Source organism: Plectropomus leopardus, chromosome 12 (genome assembly GCF_026936395.1).
Source record: "Plectropomus leopardus strain MGB_pleo_1.0 chromosome 12, ASM2693639v1, whole genome shotgun sequence".
NCBI classification, from domain to species: domain Eukaryota; kingdom Metazoa; phylum Chordata; class Actinopteri; order Perciformes; family Serranidae; genus Plectropomus; species Plectropomus leopardus.
In genome coordinates, this window is record NC_142187.1 from 25,327,679 (window position 1) to 25,345,941 (window position 18,263).

Below are 18,263 nucleotides of genomic sequence, written 5' to 3' on the forward strand. Positions count from 1 at the left end.
ACGTTTATTTTATACCAGGCAACAAACTTGGGAAATTTGAGCGACTCGGGCAACAATGTTAACTAACAACATGACACAATCGGATTTTTTTTTGGTAAAATGTGAGAAAACTACAATTGATAGCCGGAAATGACGGCAAGTCGAGGCAGAAGTGACGTCAATGATGTTTTGTTGACATTTGTTTGTGAAAGACAAAAACAGTGGACACACTCTGGCTTGTGTATTTTCGGAAACCAACTAAGGGACCTCTGGGCAGACTGCAGACCGTGATTGTGACATACCTGTGTGTATTTAACGAACTCCGGTTAAGATTGGACTTTTAGACGAAGACGAAAGAAGATTTTACCCCGGCAGATGGACCGACCAAGTCGGGAACAAAACAAACCGTTTCACCCGGACTGCATGACTGGCTGAATCATTCACAGGCTAACCTGCCACCACATCGTTGAGTTAGGGCTGTAATATAAAACGACGGTAACTAACATATATATTTATATCTGCTGAATATTCGTGTTCTTAACTCTAAACTGCCACTGAGTATATTTCGTGTTGCCATGGCAGTGTAGGGTTACACGAGCGCTCTCCGACGGACTAGCAAGTTAGCAGGCTAGTGCTAACTGTAGCTAACGTTACCCTTATCTGAACTACTTGAGTTGCTGAGTGGCTAGCTCCAGTATGTAGCTGAGGTTACAAGACTGCTTTCTTTCACACGGTGTTTTACTACAAGCAGCTCGTCAGTTGGGAGTGACCTTAAGAATGTGAAGCACAATGGCGAACTTTGAAGCTTACCAGCAGTATCAGAGAATAGAGGACTTTGAGGAGGACTCGCCACCAGGGGAGGAGGATTTACCGGTGCATGTGCCCGAAGGCCTGAAAGGTAAACATGTCATTACGACTGAAGTATAAATTATCTGTATTATAACTAACTGCACATTAGGAGTATTGTACCTATTAAATACTTAAATACTTTGGTAGTCTGAAGGAAAGCATGGAATTGGGTCAAAGTGCTAATGCTTTTATTTATTTTACAGACTCATGGCACCATATCAAGAACCTGGATAACTTCTTCAAAAGGATATCCTTTTAAGCTGCAGCTAAAGGTCCCATGATGTAAAAAGTCAGATTTCCATGTTTATTACAAAGCAGGTATAGGTGCTGTTTAAATACTGTGAAAGAATCAAAATGCTCACTCCACAGAGAAATGTACACAGTCTGTGTTCAGAATTTGTGTCTTTAAATGATCTGTCTGGATTTCCATGAAGTTGCGATGTCACAAATATAATCTCTAGTCTGTTTCAAAGTTGAAACATAAACACTCTAAGGGTGTGTTCGTAAATCCAATCTGATGCTCTAGCCTATTATGAGAGAACTGTTTTTCAAAGAAACGGTGCGTTTAATTTCTACATGAATCAATGAACTGTTCTGTTCATCTCACAGTCACTCTGTTAAGCTTTCTGCTGCTCCATCCACCCAGGCGGAGTTCCCAGAGTCCACTCTGCCACTCCAAAAGTGCAGTACTCTGGATAACTGAATGTATGTTTCAACAGCGCTCTGAACTTACAGACAGTCCAGTTTGTGCCAGAGTGCGCTCAGGTACTCAAGATGAGTATTTCCAAACACATCCCATAGAGGTCCATTTGAATTTGGAATGTTTTACAGTGTATGTGAATGACATCAGCTGACAGGAAGTAAACAGGAACCCAAGCTGTTGCCAGTGAAACCATCTATAAAGTCAAGTCAAACTTTATTTGTAGAGCACATTTAAAAACAACAGCAGTTGATCAAAGTGCTTAAGAGTTATGAAATACAAAACCAGACAAATACAGAAGCAAACAACAAAAGGGAATACGAGAAAGTACAAATAATACATCAAATTGCAGGGCAACAAAGGACGAGGCACAACAGAAGATTAACCAATTTACGTTATTAGGCTCGAATCAGTCGTACGCCAGTGTAAAGAGGTTCGTCTTCAGTAGTGTCATAAAGGTTTCTAACCTCGCACAGTTTTTGTAAAGGTTAACTGTTCCAGAGCTTCAGGACAGCCACTGCAAAGGCTCAGTTGTCGCTTGTTTTGTGCCTGCTTTTGGGAACATCCAGGAGCATCAGTTGACCTCAGTGCTCTAAGTGAAGTAAGAGGCTACAGTAAAGACAGAGAGTGCTGCTACAGAACCGTTACAGTCATTCCTCCGGCTGCAATGACAGTGCACAGATATCGAGAGAGTAGATTTTGAAGACCCGGAAACACTGGCCAATCAGAGCAGAGTGGGCTTCTTCTGGAGGTAGAAACCCAAAATACAGCTATGAACGTGAATGAGCAGAATATGGGACCTTTAAATAGCAGGTCTCTCAAAGTGTGCTGTCATTGTATATGTCACTGGCATCATGCCATGCTGACACACAGACTTATTAAGATGCTCAGGAGTCATATTTTGCGATGTTTACTTCTTGACTGCCTGTGTTTAGTGTTACAGCAGGGATCAATGTGAAAGTGAATTTTCTAGGGAACCTTGAGTGTGTTGACTTGACAATTATTTATGCTTAATCCAGGTGACTGTCCAAGTATAAATTCATGTTTAATGTTATTTCAGATTTTCCTTAACCAGCCTTTTCACATCTATCATTTTCATCAAAAGAACGGCTTTGCTTGTATGATGTTGTCAGAGTTCTTTGAACTTGTGTAAGTATTAAGTGGTACAAATTACTGAGTTCTAAATACACAATGAGATACAGTGATTTATTTGTAATCAGAAGCATGATGTTGGGTTTGCAGTTCTCTAGCAGGGTACTTGTTGTCAGGAAGACTTTGACCTTATGGTAATTCTTCATGTTGTTATGACAGTTAAGTGAGCCACAGGCTTAAGTATGAACAAGTTCAGCCAGATGATGTCAACAGCAGCTTTACCTAGAAGCTAATGGGAAATACTTTCCCCTCACCTAACTTTTCCATTATTGCTTTATTTACTATTTACTAAATCACTTTTAACATTATCACTAACTTAGTATTTCAGCAATATAACTGTAGCCATAATCACTCGCCATGCCAAGTTGTCAACTTAAATACTTAAAAAAAAAAGTATGTATATATATATATATATATATATATATATATATATATATATACACTCTGCCTTTTGAGGTGACTTTGAGTTTTTTGAAAGGCATCTACACATAAAATGTATTATTAATATTATTATTGTTATTATTATTATTATCATCATAATCATCATCATTATTATTATTTTTATTTTTATTGTTATTATTATTATTATTATTATTATTATTATTATTATTATTATTATTATTATTATTATTATTATTATATCCTTTATTTAACCAAGTAAAAAAGACTCACTGAGATTTAAAATCTTTCTCAAGAGCCACCTGGCCAAGCATAAAACATTGTTACAACAATGAATACAAGCAGACAAATGCAACTGTCTGGGCCTGCACAATTTTTGATTTTGGTGAAAGTTAAAGTAGCAGTCACTAATATTGACTTAAATTCCCCCATAGTGATCAGCTCAGACAATTTCAGGTCCTTCTGTAAGTTATTCCAAGAATATTTAAAAGCTTTTTTGCCAAGTTCAGTGTGAACCTTGGAGACCAACATCAAGAGAATATTGTGTGAGTGCAGGCCATATTGATTTCGGTTTTTATATTTGTATATACACGAATAACAAGAATAAGAGATATTGTTTATTTTCCATTCTTCCTGTCTGAGATCCATTTTTGCTGTCACCATGAGGCCACCTCCATTATTGAGTCCTGGCCTGGTGTTTTTCTGCTGTAGTTGGTTTTATTATTGTGGTTATTAGCTGGAGGAGATCTGTCTACACAATGACAGCCTAAAACAAACCTCAGCCTGTCAACAACTTTAATAAGGGAACTGCATCTGACCCATTTTATCTGCACTATTACACATTAATCACTTCTCAGTATATGCTGAGTGTCTGTTTGTGGTTTGATGGTTAGAAATTAAATAGAGTCGCTTATCTCAATACTGTTTATTAATCTGTTTTGTCAATGTTATTACTTTGAGTTTTGTTGTTTCTTTACTGTCATGAAGAATGAAGCCTAATCTCTTTTCCTTTTTATATCTCATTCCAACAGTCAGTTTTTGTTTGTTGTCACATTCACGACGTTCCTTGTCAACTGTGTGGAGTATGATGTCCTGTTTGCCAATCGAGCGGTCAATCACACCGGCCCAGGCCATAACCCCTTGGACAGGAACAAGGTCACTCTTCCAGACGCCATCCTCCCCAGCCAGCAGTGCACTCAGAGGTAATAATGTTTAATACAGTCTTATGAAGAGCTTCAGAGTGTGAAAGTTTTTTTTTTTTTTTTTTTGCTATAGGCACAAAATTAGTGGTTAAGTCCAGGTGAATTAATCGAAAAGGCCAAACAGTCACATAAAAAGATGTGCACGTCCTCTCATTCCAGCCAGTTTGATTAGATGCTTTGTTCTCAAGCAGGCATGGTCTTGGATATTATTAGAGCCCTTTAAGAGACAGTCCTTTAGGGGGATTTAATTTGTCTGGCTTAATACAGTTGTAATCAGACATTCAGACTTAATTTCTTATTGGATTGTGTCAGATGTGGCTTCAGACGGCAAGATACAGTCACATTCACAAGGAAGGGATGTGAAACAGTGGCCTATTTAGCTGTACCCTGTGGGTTTCTTGATTTACCCCAGAAAATCATGAGAACTCTTTTATTTGTAATGGTCGGCAATGCCTTTTTAAGCTCTCTTGTTAACTCTAAGCAATAGCAGAAACGATCCTTTTTATGTCACATCTTCTCAGTTATTAGCAGACCTGAGTATCAATAAGTGTTGTCACAATACTGGAATTTCAAAGTGCAATAGAATACCTCAGAAAATAATAATATTCAATAGCATGAGGAAAAAATGACATAAAGAGCAATATATATATATATATATATATATATATATATATATATATATTTTTTTTTATTAAAAGACAAATATAAAAAGGGTATAACATAAAAATTATGACTTTTCATTTCTTGGCCAATAGCCAAGACCAGAAGAATGGCTGTAGTAAAAATTAACAATAAGAGCAAGAGGGCGCAGCTGGCGCCGGTGTATCGATACTGTGGAAAATTAGTATTGAAACAGTTTCAAATATTAAGAATCACAATGTATCAATGAATCAATACTTTGAACACCATTTTCCATTGCTTGATTGAATTCTTTAACTGTTTTCTCAAAAGTGGCACCTTAAGCATCCAAAATAACTCATTGTGACCCAAATGTTACATTTTTATTGTGTAATACTCTTTTAATGACACCTACCAAATCAAAGTCATTCATGTCGTTAAATGTGGTACTTTAGAAATCAGTAGATCACTACATGTTTGCTGTTCTCTGTGGAGGCATGTGAGACATTTTCTTTTGAATTCAGTGTAAGACAGGATGACTAATTGATTTACATATGATCATTTTATGGGTAAAATATTACTTAAATGCCAGTGGTAATCAAGGGCAGATTACACGCCAACATTAGAGGTTGGATTTGTTTTTCAAAAACAGTTCTATCAAAAAGCACAAGGTTTAACCAGACTGATGTTATTTTTATGTTTGACTTGAAGGACGTCTCTTTCTATGAAATGTATTTCTTTCTCAGTTTTGTAGTTAGTGAACCTGAGATTTGATAGCTTCCAGTTGCCACATTCCTGCAATTGATGGTTACTTGGAGAAAGGTATTTGTGTTCTGTGTTTAGACTGGCTTCAGGAAACACTGCAATGTAATTGATAGCTTTGGTGAGGTAAAACTGTCCAGCAGAGATAGTTACAACTCGGCCCAGCCAGTGAGCTGACAACCACATGACACCTCACTAGCAGGCTGATAGGAACAGATCATGTATCCCCCCAGCTTCATGTTGACATATTTTTTTTGCAAGATGTGGCTGTACCTCTGCCTGTTTTCTCCAGCTCGTCTAACAGACGTGTTATTAATTTGTTTTCGATTCTGACTCAATGGTCATTTATATCAGAGTCAGTGACGTAAAACCGCTGTGAGTTCTAATTTGCAGAACAGCTTGTTCCACAGTCTGTCCTCCTCACAACCTCTCTAATTTCACTTTTCAAGTCAGATGATTGTCCTGAAAACGTTCTCATATTTTGTTTATTATATTTGAAAGTGACCCAGTTTAAAACTGGAATTATGCAAAAGAGTGTCAACAGTTGCACTGATACTTGTTAGTGTATGCTTTACATCTGCTTAACTAATGTCTGGTGTGCTCAATGTTTTGAAATCTAATACTCAGATTCCTTAATTTTAGAATGAAGTAAGCAGGCTGCCTCTCCCACAACATGTAAACAGGAGTTTGTTGTCATTTCGATACATCAAGAGCAACAGTTGCTCATTTTCTCATCTGTTCATCATGTTATAAGTTAAATGCAGAATCAAGTGTCAATTTACAGTGTCGTTAGAGGACAGAAGTGGCATATGAGTGCATGAGTATCCACTGTAGATGTTATTCTGAACCTCAGATTTCAATTTAGCAGCCTCCAACTTAACCACTTTGTCAGGATATGTATCAGCTTTTTTGTTTGCTATTTTTCTACCCCCATCCAAATATCATGTGAGCATTGTGGCTCTTTCTGTAAATGTCCTGAAGGTAGCTGTAACTATCATTTTGTCACCCATGTCTAAATCACAAAAATCAATTACCCTAACCGATAAATAAAGCCAGTCATTTCTGAAAAGGGCTTTTTTTCTATTCAGGATTCAGGAGAACAGTTGGATTATATTCCTTCTCATCATGGCAGCCATCTTCTGGATCTATCGACTTGTAAAAGTCTTTTGCAATGTTCTGAGCTACTGGGAGATCAGGCAGTTCTACATCAAAGCACTGAAGATCAGAATGGTGAGTGCTCCACCTGGAGACCTACATGCTGCCACAAAATGTTCAAATCAATCTTGTAACAAACGTCTCATGCTTACGATTATAAAAACATGAAGATAACCACAGCTATAATGATGTGATGTCATGCATTGTCACTGTAGCATGAGTCAGCTTATTTTGTGCTTCTTGTCCCAGGATGAACTATGCAACTTCACATGGCAGGAAGTCCAGGACCGCCTCATCAGCCTGCAGCGAGAACAGCAAATGTGCATACACAAGAAAGAGTTGACAGAACTTGACATCTATCACCGCATCCTGCGATTCAAGAACTACATGGTGGCAATGATAAACAAATCACTGCTGCCAGTGCAGCTGCAGCTCCCCCTGCTGGGCAACGTGGTGTTCCTCACCCAGGGCCTCAAATACAACTTTGAGCTCATCCTCTTCTGGGGTCCCGGCTCTCTCTTTCAGAATAAGTGGAATCTGCACCCCAAGTACAAGCGGAGTGGAAATCGCCTTGAGCTTGCACAGCAGCTGAGCAGAGTCATCCTGCTGATGGGTTTGGCCAATCTGCTGCTGTGTCCCTTCATCCTGGTGTGGCAGGTGCTCTACGCTTTTTTCAGCTACACCGAAGTGATCCGCAGAGAACCGGGAAGCCTGGGTGCAAGACGCTGGTCCCTGTTTGGTCGTTTATACTTGCGACACTTCAACGAGCTGGATCATGAGCTGCATGGACGTTTAGGCCGCGGCTATAAACCCACTTCCAAATACATGAACTCCTTTACGTCACCAGTGCTGACTGTGCTTGCTAAGAACTTTGCCTTCTTCTCGGGCTCCATATTGGCCGTGCTCATTGCACTGACAGTCTATGATGAGGATGTGCTGACAGTGCAGCACATACTGACCGCTATCACTGTGCTGGGAGTGGTTATTACTATCGCCAGGTGAGTTTTAAGAGCTGTTTTTTTTGTCCTGGGCCTGTTCAGGGATCTATGTCAGTAGATGTTAACGTTCAAGAAGCTGTCTATAGTTTGTCATTGTTGCTTTCAGTTATTTTTTATTTTGTTTATCCCGTTTGAGCGTTTATTTAATTTCAGTTATATTTTGTCAGCATTCAGGAGTTTTTTTTTCAAATTGTGAGGGAGGTTGATATTAAAGGAAACTGCAGACATCCTGCATATCACTTATGAATATGAGAAATGAGCTGACACCATTAGTCTATTGATTGGTCTGTCAATAAGCAGAAAATTTATAGGGCAACACCTGATAATTGCATAATTTATTCAGTAATTTTTTTTTTTTTAGCAAAAAAGCCAAATACTCATGCTTCTGAAATGTGAGAATTTGTGCTTTTAATTTTTTTTTCCAAAGACAAAATGAAAGTTTATTCAAAATACAACTGACAATAACAAATGTTCAGCACAAAGTCCAAAAAGATCATCCATTTTCTTTTCTACACTCTTTATTTGCCAAAATTTTAATCCCTTACAGCAGTTGGACTACTTCTCAGTGAGAACAAAAAATGTGATACTTTCTTTAGTCATACATGATAATAACTGAAGAGCTTTTTTTGGACTCATCTGTTTTGGCTTGGGGAAATGAATTACACAGGGCATGTTTCACATTTTATTGACAAAAAGATTAGTTGAGAAAATAATAGACAGTTGACGGTAATCTATAACGACAATATCATTAGTTACAGCCTTAATGGGAAGAATATAAGGGGGCGGGGGTTGTACCCCCTTCAGTAACAGATTGTCAATCAAAAATCAAACTATACAGAACAATCCTATTTTTCCTGATTGACTGAGGATTATTGTACTCACTTTGTACCTGTCCGACGCCAGGTCCTTCATCCCAGACGAGCATATGGTGTGGTGTCCAGAACAGCTGCTGCAGTGTATGCTGGCGCACATTCACTACATGCCAGACCACTGGAGGGGCAATGCTAACAAGAGCGAGACCCGTGACGAGGTGGCGCAGCTGTTCCAGTACAAAGCGGTGAGGAATGGAGACAATCAGTGGACAGGAACACATTTGTCACTGTCTAAACTAAAGTTAGGGATGACTTATTGTTGTGACTTATAACGACTGTGAAGTATATGAATATGTTTAAAATCTGACTATGTATAATCAGTGTTTTCTCTGTCCACATTAGGTGTTCATCTTGGAGGAGTTGCTCAGTCCCATCGTCACACCTTTTATTCTCATCTTCCATCTGAGGAATAAGTCTTTGGAAATCATTGACTTCTTTAGGAACTTCACTGTGGAGGTGGTTGGAGTCGGAGACATCTGTTCCTTTGCACAGATGGACATCAGACGCCATGGAAACCCAACAGTAGGATTTGTTCCTTCTGTTTCAAGCCAGTCAGCTCATCAACATTTCTCAACCCGGAGATGTTGGATTCTCAGTGAACAAAGCTCTAAATTAATATTTAATTAATGTTGTGATTTTGTTTCTCTAATAGATGTATATCTTTGAATGTTTCTTGCAGTGGATGTCAGAGGGCCAGACGGAGGCCTCCATATATCAACAAGCGGAAAATGGCAAGACGGAGTTGTCTCTTATGCATTTCACCATTAAGAATCCGCGCTGGCAGCCGCCTCAGGAGAGCTCAGTGTTTATCAGCCATCTAAAAGAAAAGGTGCAGCATGATGCACAGGGTGGCCCCTCCACCCAGCTGCTGCTCTCTGAGGCTCCTCTCTGCACCTCTCTGCAGTCCAATGAGTCCGGTACTGGGGTAAGACAACCTTACAACCTTAGGAAAACACAAAGCAGATTGTTCTGCATGAACTATTAATCCATAAACTACAAGTATTTTCCCCCCAACAGTTATAGAGTCCATGTTTTTTTGTTGTTTTTTTTTATTGCAATGTAATCTTATTTACTTAGTGGTTCTGTGTTGACATATGTTGTTGTTTCCAGCCTGATAACCTGTTGGCCAGTGTCCTGGCTCACCCCATTCTCACTGCGTCTGGACTACAAGGGCGAGATCGTCGCTTCATCCCACCGAGCACAGCTGCTTCTGCCGCTGCCAGTGTCCTGGCCTCTCTGTCCACCTCCCAGCTCCCACATATCAACCGTGGCCGCTCACACAGCCTCCTGCACTCATCCGTCCATCCTGAGAGCACCATGTACCGCAGCGATCGCACCATCATCGACAGGTTCTTATTACACGTTACGTTTTTCACTGCATTATTTACATACTGAAGCTAGAAAAGTGTTTGATGAAATCAATAAATAAATGCAAATGCTTGTTGTCAGCTTTGGTTCACATGTTTCTTTTTCAGTATGTCTAACAGCGACTCTCACATCCGGAGCAATCCACTGCACTCAGAGTTTGCCTCTGCAGAGATGAGTCTCCATGCCATCTACATGCATGAGGTAATTTCTTGAGCATGACATAAAGCCTGGGGCGTCGCACCAAATTGTGGGCCCTATACATAAGCAATCTCTGTGTCCCCCCCTGCTCTTCCTGTTTTGATCCATGTCTCTGTCACTCACCTTTTGAATTTGTTTTGGTTTTTACAAAGTCAGATTGCTTTTGTTCTCTTTCCTTTCTTTCATCTTCTTTTTTGGAACTCTGATTTTACTTTTGTTGCTGCTCAAGCAGCAAATCACTCACTCACTCTGCTCTATGCTATGTTTAGAGACAAATCCTAGTGCAGAACTAAACCATTTTGGATCCATAAAGGGTGGGAGGCGTCTTAAAAAACATCAACTATTTTTTTTTATACAAAGTTCAGTCTTTCAACTGATTTATTCAGCCAATTTTAGTAAAGTTATGGCACTGATTGGCAATAAAAAATGCTATAAAACCAATCTTTTCATCCCAGGCTTTTCAGGGTCCCTGTCCAATTTGGGCCCTGGGTAATTAGTCGTCTGACTCTCCCACATGATGACCTCAGTGACTATAGCCCAATATCAGTGAGGAATTTTCAACTCGTTAATCTCCATTTTCATCTTCAGTCATTGCGTCCACTCTAGTGATTGGTTAGGGAAAAAAGAATCCCTCATGGAAATCAAACCAACATATCTGACTTAATCTAATGTTTTTTAATCCACACTGATGCATAGCCATGTCAGCGTACCTGTTTTCACAGGGTTTAAAGAGTGAAGCAGAGCAAAGTAAAACAAACTTCCATGTCAGGTGATTTTGAGAAGACAATAGTGAGTAGTGCTCGCCATTGTTGTTATTATTCTTCATTGGTTCTGGTGCACTGCTTGACAACAGCTGGAAAACAACGTTTATCCCAGCCATGGCACTGATCAACCAAGAAACTGCTGTTTCATGTCACGATGCCAGAGTAATCCATCAACTCAGTGGACTGGGCGGATTCAGAGGTCTGGACCCAGGCGAGCCTTCAGGCCCTACAGTTGACATTAATATATAAACTATCTGTTTCTCTGTTGCGTGCCTGGAATTCAAAGTGATACTCCCTAAAAAATGTCTTTGACCTCCGTTACTAAGGATTCCAATGGTGAGCAGGTTTTATGGTGAAAAAAATGTCCTTTTTTAAGTCTACAGATGTTGATACATCAAAGATAGATTTCAGGTGGAGTAACACTTTGCAGCACCCCTTGTAGACTACTAGTCGTGGGTTTGTTCTACTGCAAATTGACCATTAATACTTGTCTCTCCAGCTCCACCAGCAGAGCTCCCACCCACAGAGAAGTTCGGGGCAGTGGCAGAACCCAGTGCCAATGAGAGACCTGCACACAAACACTGGTAAAAGAAACTCTTGATTTCTGTGAACCTTGCAAAATATACAGCAGTGTTGCTGAAAAGCAAATGACAAGTTACTGACACAGTGTGAGTTTTGTTTGTTAAGTTAAAGTGATGATTTGTGATTTTTTTTTTTTTATACTAACATTGAATCTCATGAGTCTGTAATGTGAAGAAGATTGCTTGTATCACTGAAATCGTGGTCATGACCTAAATCTGCAGCACTTAATTACACACTCCAGTCACAGCAACAACTACAAATTGAGCAGAGATTTAAAGCACCAAACATTAAATTAGAAAAGATTTTAGTGGCAAGTTTGTCTGCTTTACTATTTGTCAAATTTAAATTATACTACATGGTACTGCAATACAGAAAAGCACACCTGCACTGACAAGTCAACGGTTACAGAACCGCAGATCTGAAGCTCATTGTGACTTATTAAAAGTTTCAAGTCTCTTGAAGGTTATCTTTCTACTATGGTGAAATTATGGAGACCATCACTGCTAGAAAAGTGAATAAACAAACCTAATAGAGAAAATTATATGTATGTAATTTGTAGTAAATTGGCTAAAACATGCCGAAATACTGGTCTGATCGTTATTCATTTTTTGCTAATAAAATGATGCTTATGGGTATTAAGGGTTTGTTAACAGGCATCATGTCAGTTTGCCAGGTGACCGGCCTTTGAAAGCTGTAACACAACCTACGGCCCTTGCTGGGTAGCACGTTGACCATTTTATAATAGAGTGGTGCAGGCAGGAGTCGTGAAACACGGAAATGATGAGTTAGCTTATTAGCAATTCTGGTTCCCTTGCCTTGAAGTCAATGTGTTTTTTGAATGTGTATTTGGTAAAATACCTGAAATAAGATCTGCAGTTAACACTAGCTTAAGAGACTTTCATGTTTTTCTCTGCAACATGACAAATGTCAGTAAATATGTGAATGTGGTGTATTTCATGTACAGCTTGATGTTAGCTTTTTACCTCTGGTGATTGCATTAAGGCGATGCTAACTTTGGCACCCTGTGTGTGTGTGTGTCTGTGTGTGTGTGTGTGTATGTGTGTGTGTGTGTGTGTGTGTGTGTGTGTGTGTGTGTGTGTGTGTGTGTGTGCTTGCACTGCCTTATCACTTATGAAAACTGAATATTAGAACCATATAAACTTTGGTTTAGCACCACAATCAAATCCTAGGAAGGTGCATCTTCTCAAAGACCTAACCAAATATTGTTTTGTACTTTGAGTATAAATAAGGTTCCAGAGTGAATAAAAAACATCAATATAGTCAGGGGAGGATCCTTGGCCCCACAAACTGAGGTTCGCGCTAATAATTTAAATATAATTTAAAAATGTTTGTTTATAAACTGTCCCATGCCCTTCTGTCATTTAGCTTATGTGGCCTGTGGGCAAAGTAAGTTTAGTATCCTTTCTTTAACATATAAACATATTATAAAAAAATAATTTCTGTGAAACACTGATAAAGAAGCAGATTGAAATGTTGAAAACACAAATAATTTCCCCTGTCATATCTAGACTACACCTCAGAAAGAATCTGACTTGGTTTCAACACTCTTATCAGGTTTCCAGGCACATAGCGGCCTCAGTTCCAGCATTTCCATGCCGGTGCCGGTCCACCTCGGTGGCTGGCAGGAGGAGGAGGAAGAGGAGCATGCGGATGATCAGGAGATTAACAGTGGATCTACTCCAAAACAGGGCACTGGGAGTAGTTGTTGAAGTGCCTTATGTCATAAGGTATATCCTCTCTTTTAAACTCTGTAATATGACACATAATCTATGCTTTGCGGTTCTGTATCCTGTGTGTTTGTTGAACCTAACAACGATGACCTTTTATCCTACAAGGGACACATCGCCATGATAATTTGTTTCTTCTCTTTTTTTTTATAGTGTTTACATTTTACTTTCTTCTATGAACATTGTGGCCTTAGATGATCTTCATGGAGAATTTAGCATGGACTTTTAAAACATCATTCAGCGTTTGTTGTAGGAGGGGCTCATTGAATAACCACTGTCTTTGTACCGCCATGCCTCATCCTGTCACATCAGGCAGACTATGGCATCAGGGAAACCATACGTCTTCCGTCCGATCCTTTATGATTTTGTCACGAACTTGTACAGACAAACTGTGTGTAAGGTGACAGAGAAACGATAGAATGTGTTCATAGGATCACTGTGTGAAAAGGTGCGCAAAAGGCTCTTTCTACAGAGCCTGTGTGTAAACACTTAAAGTATTTGTGATTCACAAAGATTTAAAGCGTGAGTGTAACTGAAGTTTCTCACAGAGTGGCGTCTTGATCTGTGCTACAAAGACTGCAAACCTCATCGTAGCTGCCTGAACAATTTTGATCACCTGACAAAAGATAATTCAATATTTCAAGTTGTGCTGTTTGACGCTGGTGATTTGTAAATACACTTTTACGTCTTACTTATCCTTTAAAAAGTTTTTACAACTAGAGCTAATCCTTGAAAAAGATACCAAGTATTGATCTGACAAAGAGTTGACTGTACAGAAGCCGTACTAGTAAAAACGACGTGTACCTGGCAAAACATCTCTTTAAATCAGACATACATATACTTTGATGCTGCTGCCTGTGTTTAGTTGTCCTGAGTACAGGTTTTACTCAGTATTATTTCCCAAGGTGATGTATCAGGACACTACTTCTCAAAAATAGGACTAAAATCAACAGGCCCCATATATACTTGGCGTCAAAATCCTAATGCAGATACAAGATGTCTTTTAAATCTATTTAAGCTGGACACAAAGTCAGCTTCATGCCTTAACACCCATATTAAAACATGCATTCAGATCCTAGTTTTCCGTATTACCTCAGTGGTGGTTAAGAAAAAATAATCCTCCAATTAATACCTCTGCAGTGTAATTACTCTAATGTAAATATATATATATATATATATATATATATATATATATATATATATATATATATATATATATATATATATACAGTCAATGTGGGGTTCTTTGCAGCGTGCAAATTCATCTTTAACTGCATTTTGATTTTAATGACAGGTGTAAATGGAATCTGTTTCATTTCCCAGCAGATGTTTTAAGTTAAGCGTTGATGTCCCCAAAATCCTGAGGAGGAATCATTAAAAAAAACAAAAAACAGGGTGGTATTGCTTTTACAATATTGTCTTTATTGTGAATATTAGTAATTTGGGTCACTTTAATTTTTTTTTTATTTTCAAATGCTCACTTAAAAAATGGAAATTCATCATCAGGGCTGGTTACAGAGTGTGCGCTGTTCTCTCTGTAGCTTTAGGTTTTAAGATTTTAGGACAAGCAGTTCCTCTCAGTGTTGGCTTTCAAAGTAAGAGCATGAAGGAAAAAAAAGCCTTTACACTATCTGCATCATTTGTTAGCTTTAGGTTTATTTATTGCCTGTTGCCCCCCAAATATTTAATTGATATATTTGCGTTATTTATTTATTTTTAATTAACAATAGAAATAGCTTGCCCCCCCTACTTAAAGTAGTTCTTAAATTAAAAGAATAACTCTTTTGTTTTATTAATTCTGATTTTATTGAAACAAAGATAATTTGGCTTGCTGCATGATTCTGAAAGTGATTTACATTTGAAATAAACTGAGACTAATTCTTCCTGTTGACGCAGTTTGCAAAAAGAAAAAAAAAGTCAAGCTGTTTTTTCTTTTATTCTTACAGAAGCACTGTGCATTCACTGAATTTAAAAAGAAAAGTCTTATCTCATAATTACGATAGTATGTATGTCAGTATGTCAGAATTACATGATCTTATCTCATAATTATGAGATAAGGTGTCTTCAAAACAAAATTCAATGGATGCATGCACTTACGCTCATTCTTTGTAGATCACAATAAAATAGCTGTAATCCTCCACAACTGCAAGACTTCAGAGGGTAGAAATGTGTCATTGCCCTGTCATGTGTTTAAAAACTTAAAGTTTTTTTGTGGGTGTGTCTGTGGAAGGAATGCATTTGGACACCTGCGTAATTATGCTAACAGGAACTCTGAATTTTGCACTGACAGAAAATAAACAATTTTTAAAAATGTATGTGTATATATATATACAGTACTTACATCCGTTACATTTTAAGAAAGGGCAGGTCTCAAAAGGGACACTGAGTCAGTCTCCATTGTGGGCGACCTCTTCTCGTTGTTTGTATATAAGCAAAGCATCATTGTATCATCATTGTCCACAGCAGACCCGCCTGAAACACTGTGGCTAATCACATAAGGTCGTTCTTACCTCTGGTCAGTAAAAGTTCTCCTTGTAGGGGAAGACTTGTGTCTTTGTCACACTGTTAAATATGCGTACATGGATGTTGTGGTCACTGTCCGTTTGTGCAGTGAGTCGATGTCGTAGAGACACTGGAGCTCAGCTTTGTGCACAGAGTTGATTTCTTTTAGCCGTCTCTACATCTCACTGTTATGTTTGTCGATTTATTTTAAGGAGTGCCTTAGTATTAAGGATTCGTAATTGCTCTTTGTAGAAGCCATTTCATGTAAAGCATCGGATTTACTTTTACAGATTTAGCAGCACATACTATGTACAGTATTTTCTTTTGGCGGGTCATTGTGTATAGCATCAAGTATGTCGTGAAGTTGTGGATGTGGCTCATAAGATGAGTTGCAAACTGATCTCGAGATCTCATGTCAGTCTGTTGCATCCTAACAGCACACCTCCTCTTATCATGGTGTCTAAATTTGCACTGTCCTCAATATCCTAAAGAAGCAGGAGTATGCATCGTAATAGCCGGTGTCATCACGGCCAACCTTCTCATCTTACTACAGTTTCTTATCCACTATTTACCAGTCTAACAATCCCGGTGACTGGAACAAGGTGCTAAGTTTTCATCCTGAAGTGTTGAATATGTTTTAAGACATTTCTATTCTAGTTTTTTTTTGTTTGTTTTGTTACATAAGTTTGTCTGTTGTGTAAATTAAGAAACACTAGCTGAAAAATGAAACATGCCAAAAGAACTTGTTTTCGGCACAGCTTTACAATACGTGTGTTGTTTTTCTGTGAGTGAGTAGAGAGGCAAATAAATCTTATTTTGAGTGTATTTAATCATTTCATGTGTGGTTGATTATGTCATGTTTATTTGAAATAAAAATATATTTAAATTTTCATTTTATTTGTTTTACATTGCTGTTGCTAGTTTGCGGTGTCAGCAGTGAGATTACTGTGTGAAATATTGTCTCAGCAAATCTTGGACATATTTGTCACTCGTGTTGGTACTGATGCCTCTGTCCTCCTGAACTGAAGAACAAGCCTTTTGAAGGGAACTTTGTTTATCTTGCATGCCTCCACAGTGAATGAAAAATCAAAAAAACATAAAATTCTTGATTTATTAAAGTCATTGGGGACTGCGTTTTATGGCAGCAAAGCTACAACAAAATATTTGTTCCCTAACACACACAACCTGTCACAAATTTTGTCTCATTTGTTCAGCTTTTTCTATCCTGGGTGTTGTAATCAATGTTGTCCATGTCCCCTTGGAACATTTAAGGGACAAAAACGCCATCTGCTGTTCATTCTTGGTTATCAGTCCTCGGTGGGACTGACGTTTGTCTCACTTGTCATCGGCTCTGTAAATGTTCTTTTGAGGTTACACCCATATGTTTCGGCTGTGAACATGATACAACTGTGACCTTATTCTTGAAATGGCTAAGAGGTCACCTGGAAGGCCACAAAGGTCAGATGTTGGAGAGTATACATTGCAACTATTTTAAAATTGTCTCATTACAAAATAATGTTTGATTTAACTCTGTAGTTTCTAATCAGCAGATTCAGGTGTGCCTGTCTGCTGCGCTCTGCTGTGTTGTGCTCCAGGTGCCATGAGAGTGTGACGACTGACCAAGAGTGACTTTTGGACGAGGTTGTGGAAACACCATCCATGATATCATTTGATCACAGAAAGAGCAAAGATGAAAGTGATAAACAATTGGAGGCGAGTTAAACTTTCAGTTTGAAGTAAACCTTATTTTATTTAACTCACGTATCACACTGATCTTAAATGTTTGAATGAATGTGTGGCAGACACAGACAAAGGAGTTCATCAATTTGTTGTCATTTTTTCTTTTTCTCTGTGTGCTTTCAGGAGCATGGAAACCAAAAACAGTAGCCAGAACAGGATGAAGCAGAGGCAAGTAGCAACAGTGGATTACTGTCTGCTAGAGTTTCGTGGAGTTTAAATGCGGGTCCAGGCGACCTGCTGCTGTCAGTCACTGACACTGGGGGAAAGCCCGCTCTAGAAAATACCATGGAAGCCAAAGAATAAGGAAGAAAGGGGTAAGACTTGCTACCACCTGTCTCTAGAGAACAATCATTAAATGTAGGAAATATAATTATGTCTTTAAATCTGTGATAAAGTAGAACATTAAGTAAATAAATATCCTGTTATCTAAAAGTAACAAAGTCATGCTGACTGACTGTTAAATGTTGTCATCATTGTGAACACGTCATGGGAGATAGATTTAACACATAACTATATTTTAGGCTTTTGTACAACATGAAGTCATAACTTTATTATAAGGCCTGACCAGCTGGGTGAAGCAGCTGGTGGTGTTGGAGCACAATGTGTCATACGCTCCGGGCACATTCAGCAAGTCTCTCTCTGTTTACTCCTATCACATATACATTAATTCAAAAT

General features: G+C 38.6%; 1 protein-coding gene across 3 annotated transcripts; it reads left to right on the top strand.

Annotated features, from left to right (window-relative positions):
• The first annotated feature begins 119 nt into the window (after nucleotides 1–119).
• Nucleotides 120–16,740, top strand: atg9b (autophagy related 9B). 3 transcript variants are annotated; one of them, XM_088085624.1, is made up of 14 exons: nucleotides 120–474; nucleotides 731–877; nucleotides 1,032–1,075; nucleotides 2,613–2,677; nucleotides 4,111–4,281; nucleotides 6,750–6,891; nucleotides 7,066–7,814; nucleotides 8,718–8,871; nucleotides 9,029–9,208; nucleotides 9,366–9,611; nucleotides 9,797–10,035; nucleotides 10,162–10,255; nucleotides 11,516–11,600; nucleotides 13,174–16,740. In XM_088085624.1, the coding sequence occupies exons 2-14, from the start codon at nucleotides 769–771 to the stop codon at nucleotides 13,326–13,328; spliced, it is 2,433 nt and encodes an 810-aa protein (XP_087941750.1). In that variant the 5' UTR covers nucleotides 120–474; nucleotides 731–768; the 3' UTR covers nucleotides 13,329–16,740. The 3 variants fall into 3 exon arrangements, with proteins under 3 accessions (XP_087941750.1, XP_087941748.1, XP_087941749.1); XM_088085623.1 differs by having other exon boundaries at nucleotides 121–877; nucleotides 13,174–13,346; nucleotides 13,500–16,740; XM_088085622.1 differs by having other exon boundaries at nucleotides 120–877.
• The last annotated feature ends 1,523 nt before the right edge of the window (nucleotides 16,741–18,263 follow it).

What these genes read in the sequence shown, in the direction of transcription:
- atg9b (XM_088085622.1), top strand. Translation starts at nt 769, where the DNA reads ATGGCGAACTTTGAAGCTTACCAGCAGTATCAGAGAATAGAGGACTTT. An exon ending in TCAGAGTTCTTTGAACTTGT is followed by an intron (nt 2,678 to 4,110) that starts GTAAGTATTAAG and finishes TCATTCCAACAG; the next exon opens with TCAGTTTTTGTTTGTTGTCA. An exon ending in CCAATGAGTCCGGTACTGGG is followed by an intron (nt 9,612 to 9,796) that starts GTAAGACAACCT and finishes TGTTGTTTCCAG; the next exon opens with CCTGATAACCTGTTGGCCAG.